Source organism: Salvelinus namaycush, unplaced genomic scaffold, assembly GCF_016432855.1.
Source record: "Salvelinus namaycush isolate Seneca unplaced genomic scaffold, SaNama_1.0 Scaffold83, whole genome shotgun sequence".
In the NCBI taxonomy this organism is placed as follows: Eukaryota; Metazoa; Chordata; class Actinopteri; order Salmoniformes; family Salmonidae; genus Salvelinus; species Salvelinus namaycush.
The window spans coordinates 10,001-23,600 of NW_024061564.1; the positions used below are offsets into that span (position 1 = coordinate 10,001).

At 38.2% G+C, this 13,600-nt stretch overlaps 1 protein-coding gene across 1 annotated transcript in view; it reads left to right on the plus strand.

Annotated features, from left to right (window-relative positions):
• Window positions 1-12,497, plus strand: part of LOC120042996 (voltage-dependent calcium channel subunit alpha-2/delta-4-like) — a gene marked incomplete at its 5' end in the record, with an annotated part of 18,131 nt that extends 5,634 nt beyond the window's left edge. Inside the window, 3 exons of the mRNA XM_038987723.1 lie at window positions 173-288; window positions 12,082-12,164; window positions 12,381-12,497. Of these exons, the coding sequence (XP_038843651.1) occupies window positions 173-288; window positions 12,082-12,164; window positions 12,381-12,497 (316 nt within the window). The remainder of the gene's footprint in view (window positions 1-172; window positions 289-12,081; window positions 12,165-12,380) is intronic.
• Window positions 12,498-13,600: the final 1,103 nt, after the last annotated feature.

Consider the following 13,600-nt stretch of genomic DNA (forward strand, 5'->3'; position numbering starts at 1 on the left):
TCTCTCTCTCTCTCTCTCTCTCTCTCTGTCTCTCTCTCTCTCTCTGTCTCTCTCTCTCTCTCTCTGTCACTCTCGCTCTCTCTCTGTCACTCTCTCTCTCTCGCTCTCTGTCACTCTCTCTCTCTCTGTCTGTCTGTATCTTAACTGTTCTGTGTGTGTGTGTGTGTTCCAGGATGTTTGTAACCCAGGCTGTCCCTGACAGTAACCTGCTGATGTTGGTGGTACAGGCAGACTGTGACTGTTCCCGTCAGTACCCAGCTATCACCATGGAACCCAAGGAAGTGAAATATATCCTTTAACATGAAGATCTATCTTACTGGTTCACTCTCACAAGCCCTCTGTCTGACACAGACAGTGATTGATAGAATTATAATGGCGTTGTGGAAATGGGATTTGATATCTATGAATAAGCAGTTCCTTAGTCATCATATCAGACAAATCACTTCTCTTATTAAATACATTACAGACATCGTTCATTTCAAGCAGTTCTGAATGGCTGTTTTACGCTGTGGGGAGCAGTCTCTTCCTAAACTCTTCTCCTTGACACATTCAGAGATGACCAGCAGGGTCATAGCCGAGCAATCAGAGGTCGAGACAGCAGGTGTGAGGGGGAAGGAGACAGAGAGAGAGACAGAGAGAGAGACAGAGAGAGAGACAGAGAGAGAGAGACAGAGACAGAGAGAGAGAGAGAGAGAGAGAGAGAGAGAGAGAGAGAGAGAGAGAGAGACAGAGATGGCGACAGAGATGGAGAGAGATAGAGACAGAGAGAGAGACAGAGAGAGAGACAGAGATGGAGACAGAGATGGAGACAGAGAGAGAGACAGAGATGGAGACAGAGAGACAGAGAGAGAGACAGAGATGGAGACAGAGAGACAGAGATGGAGACAGAGATGGAGACAGAGAGAGACAGAGATGGAGACAGAGAGAGAGACAGAGAGACAGAGAGAGAGACAGAGATGGAGACAGAGATGGAGACAGAGAGAGAGAGAGAGACAGAGAGAGAGAGACAGAGATGGAGACAGAGAGAGAGAGACAGAGATGGAGACAGAGAGAGAGACAGAGATGGAGACAGAGATGGAGACAGAGATGGAGACAGAGATGGAGACAGAGAGAGAGAGAGAGATGGAGACAGACAGAGAGAGAGAGAGACAGAGATGGAGACAGAGAGAGAGACAGAGATGGAGACAGAGAGAGAGACAGAGATGGAGACAGAGAGAGAGACAGAGATGGAGACAGAGATGGAGACAGAGAGAGAGACAGAGAGACAGAGATGGAGACAGAGATGGAGACAGAGATGGAGACAGAGATGGAGACAGAGATGGAGACAGAGACAGAGACAGAGACAGAGATGGAGACAGAGATGGAGACAGAGATGGAGACAGAGATGGAGACAGAGATGGAGACAGAGATGGAGACAGAGAGAGAGAGAGAGATGGAGACAGAGAGAGAGAGACAGAGATGGAGACAGAGAGAGAGACAGAGATGGAGACAGAGAGAGAGACAGAGATGGAGACAGAGAGAGAGACAGAGATGGAGACAGAGATGGAGACAGAGAGAGAGACAGAGAGACAGAGATGGAGACAGAGATGGAGACAGAGATGGAGACAGAGATGGAGACAGAGAGAGAGACAGAGATGGAGACAGAGACAGAGACAGAGAGACAGAGATTGAGACAGAGATGGAGACAGAGATGGAGACAGAGATGGAGACAGAGATGGAAACAGAGAGACAGAGAGAGAGACAGAGATGGAAACAGAGAGACAGAGAGAGAGAGACAACCTGGTCTATATTGGTTATGTAGATAGTAATGAGAGTAGAGTCTTATCACTCTGACAGAGTCCAGCTGTAGTAAAGCATTAAGCCAGTCATACACTCATACATCCTTCATGAACAACACACACCATAATGGGCTGTGCTGTGTGACCTGCATCATCAGCCAATCTGTCAGTAGGGGTGTCAGGGTCTCATACCCAGACAGACTCTCATATCCTTGACCCTGCACACACACACACATATAGAATTACACCAGATATGACAGACTGACCCTATCCTCCCGGCATATAGACTATTTAAGCAATAAGGCCCGCGGAGGTGTGGTATATGACCAATATAACACGGCTAAGGGCTGTTCTTAGCACAGTGCAACTCCATACACCACAAACCCCCAAGGTGCCTTATTGCTGTTATAAACTGGTTACCAATGTAATTAGAGCAGTAACAAGAAATGTTTTGTCATACACGTGATATACGGTCTCATATACCACGGCTGTCAGCCAATCAAAATTCAGGGCTCGAACCACCCTGTTTATAATGCAGAAGATACTCTTTGTTGTTGTTGTTTAGTGTGTTGGTATTGTACCATAGATACTCCTTGTTGTTGTTGTTTAGTGTGTTGGTATTGTACCATAGATACTCCTTGTTGTTGTTGTTTAGTGTGTTGGTATTGTACCATAGATACTCCTTGTTGTTTAGTGTGTTGGTATTGTACCATAGATACTCCTTGTTGTTGTTGTTTAGTGTGTTGGTATTGTACCATAGATACTCCTTGTTGTTTAGTGTGTTGGTATTGTACCATAGATACTCCTTGTTGTTGTTGTTTAGTGTGTTGGTATTGTACCATAGATACTCCTTGTTGTTTAGTGTGTTGGTATTGTACCATAGATACTCCTTGTTGTTTAGTGTGTTGGTATTGTACCATAGATACTCCTTGTTGTTGTTGTTTAGTGTGTTGGTATTGTACCATAGATACTCCTTGTTGTTGTTGTTTAGTGTGTTGGTATTGTACCATAGATACTCCTTGTTGTTGTTGTTTAGTGTGTTGGTATTGTACCATAGATACTCCTTGTTGTTGTTGTTTAGTGTGTTGGTATTGTACCATAGATACTCCTTGTTGTTGTTGTTTAGTGTGTTGGTATTGTACCATAGATACTCCTTGTTGTTGTTGTTTAGTGTGTTGGTATTGTACCATAGATACTCCTTGTTGTTGTTGTTTAGTGTGATGGTATTGTACCATAGATACTCCTTGTTGTTGTTGTTTAGTGTGTTGGTATTGTACCATAGATACTCCTTGTTGTTGTTGTTTAGTGTGTTGGTATTGTACCATAGATACTCCTTGTTGTTGTTGTTTAGTGTGTTGGTATTGTACCATAGATACTCCTTGTTGTTGTTGTTTAGTGTGTTGGTATTGTACCATAGATACTCCTTGTTGTTGTTGTTTAGTGTGTTGGTATTGTACCATAGATACTCCTTGTTGTTGTTGTTTAGTGTGTTGGTATTGTACCATAGATACTCCTTGTTGTTGTTGTTTAGTGTGATGGTATTGTACCATAGATACTCCTTGTTGTTGTTGTTTAGTGTGTTGGTATTGTACCATAGATACTCCTTGTTGTTGTTGTTTAGTGTGATGGTATTGTACCATAGATACTCCTTGTTGTTGTTGTTTAGTGTGTTGGTATTGTACCATAGATACTCCTTGTTGTTGTTGTTTAGTGTGTTGGTATTGTACCATAGATACTCCTTGTTGTTGTTGTTTAGTGTGTTGGTATTGTACCATAGATACTCCTTGTTGTTTAGTGTGTTGGTATTGTACCATAGATACTCCTTGTTGTTTAGTGTGTTGGTATTGTACCATAGATACTCCTTGTTGTTGTTGTTTAGTGTGTTGGTATTGTACCATAGATACTCCTTGTTGTTGTTTAGTGTGTTGGTATTGTACCATAGATACTCCTTGTTGTTGTTGTTTAGTGTGTTGGTATTGTATCATAGATACTCCTTGTTGTTGTTGTTTAGTGTGTTGGTATTGTACCATAGATACTCCTTGTTGTTGTTGTTTAGTGTGTTGGTATTGTACCATAGATACTCCTTGTTGTTTAGTGTGTTGGTATTGTACCATAGATACTCCTTGTTGTTTAGTGTGTTGGTATTGTACCATAGATACTCCTTGTTGTTTAGTGTGTTGGTATTGTACCATAGATACTCCTTGTTGTTTAGTGTGTTGGTATTGTACCATAGATACTCCTTGTTGTTGTTGTTTAGTGTGTTGGTATTGTACCATAGATACTCCTTGTTGTTTAGTGTGATGGTATTGTACCATAGATACTCCTTGTTGTTGTTGTTTAGTGTGTTGGTATTGTACCATAGATACTCCTTGTTGTTGTTGTTTAGTGTGTTGGTATTGTATCATAGATACTCCTTGTTGTTGTTGTTTAGTGTGTTGGTATTGTACCATAGATACTCCTTGTTGTTGTTGTTTAGTGTGTTGGTATTGTATCATAGATACTCCTTGTTGTTTAGTGTGTTGGTATTGTACCATAGATACTCCTTGTTGTTTAGTGTGTTGGTATTGTACCATAGATACTCCTTGTTGTTGTTGTTTAGTGTGTTGGTATTGTATCATAGATACTCCTTGTTGTTGTTGTTTAGTGTGTTGGTATTGTACCATAGATACTCCTTGTTGTTTAGTGTGTTGGTATTGTACCATAGATACTCCTTGTTGTTGTTGTTTAGTGTGTTGGTATTGTATCATAGATACTCCTTGTTGTTTAGTGTGTTGGTATTGTACCATAGATACTCCTTGTTGTTTAGTGTGTTGGTATTGTACCATAGATACTCCTTGTTGTTGTTGTTTAGTGTGTTGGTATTGTACCATAGATACTCCTTGTTGTTTAGTGTGTTGGTATTGTACCATAGATACTCCTTGTTGTTGTTGTTTAGTGTGTTGGTATTGTACCATAGATACTCCTTGTTGTTGTTGTTTAGTGTGTTGGTATTGTACCATAGATACTCCTTGTTGTTTAGTGTGTTGGTATTGTACCATAGATACTCCTTGTTGTTGTTGTTTAGTGTGTTGGTATTGTACCATAGATACTCCTTGTTGTTTAGTGTGTTGGTATTGTACCATAGATACTCCTTGTTGTTGTTGTTTAGTGTGTTGGTATTGTACCATAGATACTCCTTGTTGTTGTTGTTTAGTGTGTTGGTATTGTACCATAGATACTCCTTGTTGTTTAGTGTGTTGGTATTGTACCATAGATACTCCTTGTTGTTTAGTGTGTTGGTATTGTACCATAGATACTCCTTGTTGTTTAGTGTGTTGGTATTGTACCATAGATACTCCTTGTTGTTTAGTGTGTTGGTATTGTACCATAGATACTCCTTGTTGTTTAGTGTGTTGGTATTGTATCATAGATACTCCTTGTTGTTTAGTGTGTTGGTATTGTACCATAGATACTCCTTGTTGTTTAGTGTGTGGTATTGTACCATAGATACTCCTTGTTGTTTAGTGTGTTGGTATTGTACCATAGATACTCCTTGTTGTTTAGTGTGTTGGTATTGTACCATAGATACTCCTTGTTGTTTAGTGTGTTGGTATTGTATCATAGATACTCCTTGTTGTTTAGTGTGTTGGTATTGTACCATAGATACTCCTTGTTGTTTAGTGTGTTGGTATTGTACCATAGATACTCCTTGTTGTTTAGTGTGTTGGTATTGTACCATAGATACTCCTTGTTGTTGTTGTTTAGTGTGTTGGTATTGTATCATAGATACTCCTCGTTGTTGTTGTTTAGTGTGTTGGTATTGTACCATAGATACTCCTTGTTGTTGTTGTTTAGTGTGTTGGTATTGTACCATAGATACTCCTTGTTGTTGTTGTTTAGTGTGTTGGTATTGTACCATAGATACTCCTTGTTGTTGTTGTTTAGTGTGTTGGTATTGTACCATAGATACTCCTTGTTGTTTAGTGTGTTGGTATTGTATCATAGATACTCCTTGTTGTTGTTTAGTGTGTTGGTATTGTACCATAGATACTCCTTGTTGTTTAGTGTGTTGGTATTGTACCATAGATACTCCTTGTTGTTGTTGTTTAGTGTGTTGGTATTGTACCATAGATACTCCTTGTTGTTGTTGTTTAGTGTGTTGGTATTGTACCATAGATACTCCTTGTTGTTTAGTGTGTTGGTATTGTACCATAGATACTCCTTGTTGTTTAGTGTGTTGGTATTGTACCATAGATACTCCTTGTTGTTTAGTGTGTTGGTATTGTACCATAGATACTCCTTGTTGTTTAGTGTGTTGGTATTGTACCATAGATACTCCTTGTTGTTTAGTGTGTTGGTATTGTATCATAGATACTCCTTGTTGTTGTTGTTTAGTGTGTTGGTATTGTACCATAGATACTCCTTGTTGTTTAGTGTGTTGGTATTGTACCATAGATACTCCTTGTTGTTTAGTGTGTTGGTATTGTATCATAGATACTCCTTGTTGTTTAGTGTGTTGGTATTGTACCATAGATACTCCTTGTTGTTTAGTGTGTTGGTATTGTACCATAGATACTCCTTGTTGTTTAGTGTGTTGGTATTGTACCATAGATACTCCTTGTTGTTGTTGTTTAGTGTGTTGGTATTGTATCATAGATACTCCTCGTTGTTGTTGTTTAGTGTGTTGGTATTGTACCATAGATACTCCTTGTTGTTGTTGTTTAGTGTGTTGGTATTGTACCATAGATACTCCTTGTTGTTGTTGTTTAGTGTGTTGGTATTGTACCATAGATACTCCTTGTTGTTGTTGTTTAGTGTGTTGGTATTGTACCATAGATACTCCTTGTTGTTTAGTGTGTTGGTATTGTATCATAGATACTCCTTGTTGTTGTTTAGTGTGTTGGTATTGTACCATAGATACTCCTTGTTGTTTAGTGTGTTGGTATTGTATCATAGATACTCCTTGTTGTTGTTTAGTGTGTTGGTATTGTACCATAGATACTCCTTGTTGTTTAGTGTGTTGGTATTGTATCATAGATACTCCTTGTTGTTGTTTAGTGTGTTGGTATTGTACCATAGATACTCCTTGTTGTTTAGTGTGTTGGTATTGTACCATAGATACTCCTTGTTGTTGTTGTTTAGTGTGTTGGTATTGTACCATAGATACTCCTTGTTGTTGTTGTTTAGTGTGTTGGTATTGTACCATAGATACTCCTTGTTGTTTAGTGTGTTGGTATTGTACCATAGATACTCCTTGTTGTTGTTTAGTGTGTTGGTATTGTACCATAGATACTCCTTGTTGTTGTTGTTTAGTGTGTTGGTATTGTACCATAGATACTCCTTGTTGTTTAGTGTGTTGGTATTGTACCATAGATACTCCTTGTTGTTTAGTGTGTTGGTATTGTACCATAGATACTCCTTGTTGTTTAGTGTGTTGGTATTGTATCATAGATACTCCTTGTTGTTGTTTAGTGTGTTGGTATTGTACCATAGATACTCCTTGTTGTTTAGTGTGTTGGTATTGTATCATAGATACTCCTTGTTGTTTAGTGTGTTGGTATTGTACCATAGATACTCCTTGTTGTTGTTGTTTAGTGTGTTGGTATTGTACCATAGATACTCCTTGTTGTTGTTGTTTAGTGTGTTTGTATTGTACCATAGATACTCCTTGTTGTTTAGTGTGTTGGTATTGTACCATAGATACTCCTTGTTGTTGTTGTTTAGTGTGTTGGTATTGTATCATAGATACTCCTTGTTGTTTAGTGTGTTGGTATTGTACCATAGATACTCCTTGTTGTTTAGTGTGTTGGTATTGTACCATAGATACTCCTTGTTGTTTAGTGTGTTGGTATTGTACCATAGATACTCCTTGTTGTTTAGTGTGTTGGTATTGTACCATAGATACTCCTTGTTGTTTAGTGTGTTGGTATTGTACCATAGATACTCCTTGTTGTTGTTGTTTAGTGTGTTGGTATTGTACCATAGATACTCCTTGTTGTTGTTTAGTGTGTTGGTATTGTACCATAGATACTCCTTGTTGTTTAGTGTGTTGGTATTGTACCATAGATACTCCTTGTTGTTTAGTGTGTTGGTATTGTACCATAGATACTCCTTGTTGTTGTTTAGTGTGTTGGTATTGTATCATAGATACTCCTTGTTGTTTAGTGTGTTGGTATTGTATCATAGATACTCCTTGTTGTTGTTGTTTAGTGTGTTGGTATTGTACCATAGATACTCCTTGTTGTTGTTGTTTAGTGTGTTGGTATTGTATCATAGATACTCCTTGTTGTTGTTGTTTAGTGTGTTGGTATTGTACCATAGATACTCCTTGTTGTTTAGTGTGTTGGTATTGTATCATAGATACTCCTTGTTGTTGTTGTTTAGTGTGTTGGTATTGTACCATAGATACTCCTTGTTGTTTAGTGTGTTGGTATTGTACCATAGATACTCCTTGTTGTTGTTGTTTAGTGTGTTGGTATTGTACCATAGATACTCCTTGTTGTTTAGTGTGTTGGTATTGTACCATAGATACTCCTTGTTGTTTAGTGTGTTGGTATTGTACCATAGATACTCCTTGTTGTTGTTGTTTAGTGTGTTGGTATTGTACCATAGATACTCCTTGTTGTTTAGTGTGTTGGTATTGTACCATAGATACTCCTTGTTGTTGTTGTTTAGTGTGTTGGTATTGTACCATAGATACTCCTTGTTGTTTAGTGTGATGGTATTGTACCATAGATACTCCTTGTTGTTTAGTGTGTTGGTATTGTACCATAGATACTCCTTGTTGTTTAGTGTGTTGGTATTGTACCATAGATACTCCTTGTTGTTTAGTGTGTTGGTATTGTACCATAGATACTCCTTGTTGTTTAGTGTGTTGGTATTGTACCATAGATACTCCTTGTTGTTGTTGTTTAGTGTGTTGGTATTGTACCATAGATACTCCTTGTTGTTGTTGTTTAGTGTGTTGGTATTGTACCATAGATACTCCTTGTTGTTGTTGTTTAGTGTGTTGGTATTGTACCATAGATACTCCTTGTTGTTTAGTGTGTTGGTATTGTACCATAGATACTCCTTGTTGTTTAGTGTGTTGGTATTGTATCATAGATACTCCTTGTTGTTGTTGTTTAGTGTGTTGGTATTGTACCATAGATACTCCTTGTTGTTTAGTGTGTTGGTATTGTACCATAGATACTCCTTGTTGTTGTTGTTTAGTGTGTTGGTATTGTACCATAGATACTCCTTGTTGTTTAGTGTGTTGGTATTGTACCATAGATACTCCTTGTTGTTGTTGTTTAGTGTGTTGGTATTGTACCATAGATACTCCTTGTTGTTGTTGTTTAGTGTGTTGGTATTGTACCATAGATACTCCTTGTTGTTTAGTGTGTTGGTATTGTACCATAGATACTCCTTGTTGTTTAGTGTGTTGGTATTGTACCATAGATACTCCTTGTTGTTTAGTGTGTTGGTATTGTACCATAGATACTCCTTGTTGTTGTTGTTTAGTGTGATGGTATTGTACCATAGATACTCCTTGTTGTTGTTGTTTAGTGTGTTGGTATTGTACCATAGATACTCCTTGTTGTTTAGTGTGTTGGTATTGTACCATAGATACTCCTTGTTGTTGTTGTTTAGTGTGTTGGTATTGTACCATAGATACTCCTTGTTGTTTAGTGTGTTGGTATTGTACCATAGATACTCCTTGTTGTTTAGTGTGTTGGTATTGTACCATAGATACTCCTTGTTGTTTAGTGTGTTGGTATTGTACCATAGATACTCCTTGTTGTTTAGTGTGTTGGTATTGTACCATAGATACTCCTTGTTGTTTAGTGTGTTGGTATTGTACCATAGATACTCCTTGTTGTTGTTGTTTAGTGTGTTGGTATTGTACCATAGATACTCCTTGTTGTTGTTGTTTAGTGTGTTGGTATTGTACCATAGATACTCCTTGTTGTTTAGTGTGTTGGTATTGTACCATAGATACTCCTTGTTGTTTAGTGTGTTGGTATTGTACCATAGATACTCCTTGTTGTTTAGTGTGTTGGTATTGTACCATAGATACTCCTTGTTGTTTAGTGTGTTGGTATTGTACCATAGATACTCCTTGTTGTTGTTGTTTAGTGTGTTGGTATTGTACCATAGATACTCCTTGTTGTTGTTGTTTAGTGTGTTGGTATTGTACCATAGATACTCCTTGTTGTTGTTGTTTAGTGTGTTGGTATTGTACCATAGATACTCCTTGTTGTTTAGTGTGTTGGTATTGTACCATAGATACTCCTTGTTGTTTAGTGTGTTGGTATTGTACCATAGATACTCCTTGTTGTTTAGTGTGTTGGTATTGTATCATAGATACTCCTTGTTGTTGTTGTTTAGTGTGTTGGTATTGTACCATAGATACTCCTTGTTGTTTAGTGTGTTGGTATTGTACCATAGATACTCCTTGTTGTTGTTGTTTAGTGTGTTGGTATTGTACCATAGATACTCCTTGTTGTTGTTGTTTAGTGTGTTGGTATTGTATCATAGATACTCCTTGTTGTTTAGTGTGTTGGTATTGTACCATAGATACTCCTTGTTGTTTAGTGTGTTGGTATTGTACCATATATACTCCTTGTTGTTGTTGTTTAGTGTGTTGGTATTGTACCATAGATACTCCTTGTTGTTGTTTAGTGTGTTGGTATTGTACCATAGATACTCCTTGTTGTTTAGTGTGTTGGTATTGTACCACAGATACTCCTTGTTGTTTAGTGTGTTGGTATTGTACCATAGATACTCCTTGTTGTTTAGTGTGTTGGTATTGTACCATAGATACTCCTTGTTGTTGTTGTTTAGTGTGTTGGTATTGTACCATATATACTCCTTGTTGTTTAGTGTGTTGGTATTGTACCATAGATACTCCTTGTTGTTGTTGTTTAGTGTGTTGGTATTGTACCATAGATACTCCTTGTTGTTGTTGTTTAGTGTGTTGGTATTGTACCATAGATACTCCTTGTTGTTTAGTGTGTTGGTATTGTACCATAGATACTCCTTGTTGTTTAGTGTGTTGGTATTGTACCATAGATACTCCTTGTTGTTTAGTGTGTTGGTATTGTACCATAGATACTCCTTGTTGTTTAGTGTGTTGGTATTGTACCATAGATACTCCTTGTTGTTTAGTGTGTTGGTATTGTACCATAGATACTCCTTGTTGTTTAGTGTGTTGGTATTGTATCATAGATACTCCTTGTTGTTTAGTGTGTTGGTATTGTACCATAGATACTCCTTGTTGTTTAGTGTGTTGGTATTGTACCATAGATACTCCTTGTTGTTTAGTGTGTTGGTATTGTACCATAGATACTCCTTGTTGTTTAGTGTGTTGGTATTGTACCATAGATACTCCTTGTTGTTGTTGTTTAGTGTGTTGGTATTGTACCATAGATACTCCTTGTTGTTTAGTGTGTTGGTATTGTACCATAGATACTCCTTGTTGTTGTTGTTTAGTGTGTTGGTATTGTACCATAGATACTCCTTGTTGTTTAGTGTGTTGGTATTGTACCATAGATACTCCTTGTTGTTGTTGTTTAGTGTGTTGGTATTGTACCATAGATACTCCTTGTTGTTGTTGTTTAGTGTGTTGGTATTGTACCATAGATACTCCTTGTTGTTTAGTGTGTTGGTATTGTACCATAGATACTCCTTGTTGTTTAGTGTGTTGGTATTGTACCATAGATACTCCTTGTTGTTTAGTGTGATGGTATTGTACCATAGATACTCCTTGTTGTTGTTGTTTAGTGTGTTGGTATTGTACCATAGATACTCCTTGTTGTTGTTTAGTGTGTTGGTATTGTACCATAGATACTCCTTGTTGTTTAGTGTGTTGGTATTGTACCATAGATACTCCTTGTTGTTGTTGTTTAGTGTGTTGGTATTGTACCATATATACTCCTTGTTGTTGTTGTTTAGTGTGTTGGTATTGTACCATAGATACTCCTTGTTGTTGTTTAGTGTGTTGGTATTGTACCATAGATACTCCTTGTTGTTTAGTGTGTTGGTATTGTATCATAGATACTCCTTGTTGTTTAGTGTGTTGGTATTGTACCATAGATACTCCTTGTTGTTGTTGTTTAGTGTGTTGGTATTGTATCATAGATACTCCTTGTTGTTTAGTGTGTTGGTATTGTACCATAGATACTCCTTGTTGTTTAGTGTGTTGGTATTGTACCATAGATACTCCTTGTTGTTTAGTGTGTTGGTATTGTACCATAGATACTCCTTGTTGTTTAGTGTGTTGGTATTGTACCATAGATACTCCTTGTTGTTACGTGTGTTTGTGTCCTTGACCTCTGTGTACATAACGCCTCAGTAAAGTGTGACAGGATGAAATCTCAGAAGGTCCGTAGGAGACCCGAGTCCTGCCACGCCTATCACCCTCAGGTCAGCACCCCCTATTGGTTCACTGCCTCCCAATAACGACACCTCACATCAAGTGGATGGATTGACATCAGAAGAGAACATGTGTTGTACTATTCTCATAGCTCCCTTCATTTCAAACAGAGTTTTTGTTATCCTAAGAAATAATATGAACTTACTAGCCTTATGTAGTTCATTATACCACTGACTGTAACTGTGTGTGTTAACGATTGATTACAGGAAAATGCCAAGGAGTGTGGAGACGCATCGCAGATCTACCTGTCTGTCTCTCTCTTCCTCACCTGTCTCACTGCCTCCTTCACCTGTCTCAAGGCCTCCACACTGGTCTTCCGATGACAGACAGACAGCTACCGAGCCTAAACCCCGCCCCCCTCTGAAAATCTCCCTGGAATGTTCCAGAATGCCTGAACTTAGCATGCCTGCTACTGCTTGTGTTATCTTTATCAATCAATATGACTGTATGACATTGATCATTTGGGCTGTTGGACTGAGAGGAATAAGCTGTTGACTGACTCCATGCTTGATGACTTTCAAACACAACCACCAAAGTTGTGCTTTTTTGGACAACCGTTCTAAAACCATGAAAGGGCTTTTTTGGATTCTTCTTCTTCAGTGTCTTATAAGAGAACATTATAGTGTTTCTATGCAGAAGGAAACCTGCTTTTTTGACCGTGGAAAGATCCAGTATCTCCAATATGATTCCAAAGGACTTGACTTTGCAATAAGACCATGGAAGACTATCAGTCTGTGGATGATGTGTTTTATAAATGGTTTTGATGAAATAATACTCTGGATTCATGCATGTGTATGTCTGTTTACCTTAAGCCATGAAATGGAGGATGAACCTTGGATAAGGCAGAGGCATCTTTGAACAGTGATACAATTCAGATAGTGGAATCAGTGACCTCTGCTGGTTGGAATATGACATTGCAGGATGGTGATGAATCAAGGGGAGACTGGCTGGCTGCTGAAGGATGGATGAACACAATGGACTCAACTTCCACATTGTTCTGTTCATAACTCATCGGTCTTTGGTCTACGAACCACAAACACATCAAGTATCTACTATTAAATGTGGGCTGGGTTTTCACTGTTGGAAATAGATGGACTGTTTCAGGAATAACCTTCAAGTCACATATCATATATGCAATCTAAGACTTACTAAACCAGTTGACTTAGTTGGCTTTCTGCAAAACAAGAACCATTACTGACCACCTACTTCTGTGATGGACTACAAGGTGAAACAGTCATTCTGTTAGAAGGAACAACGTTACAATGTGATGGACTACTAGGTGAAACAGTCATTCTGTTAGAAGGAACAACGTTACAATGTGATGGACTACGAGGTGAAACAGTCATTCTGTTAGAAGGAACAACGTTACAATGTGATGGACTACTAGGTGAAACAGTCATTCTGTTAGAAGGAACAACGTTACAAT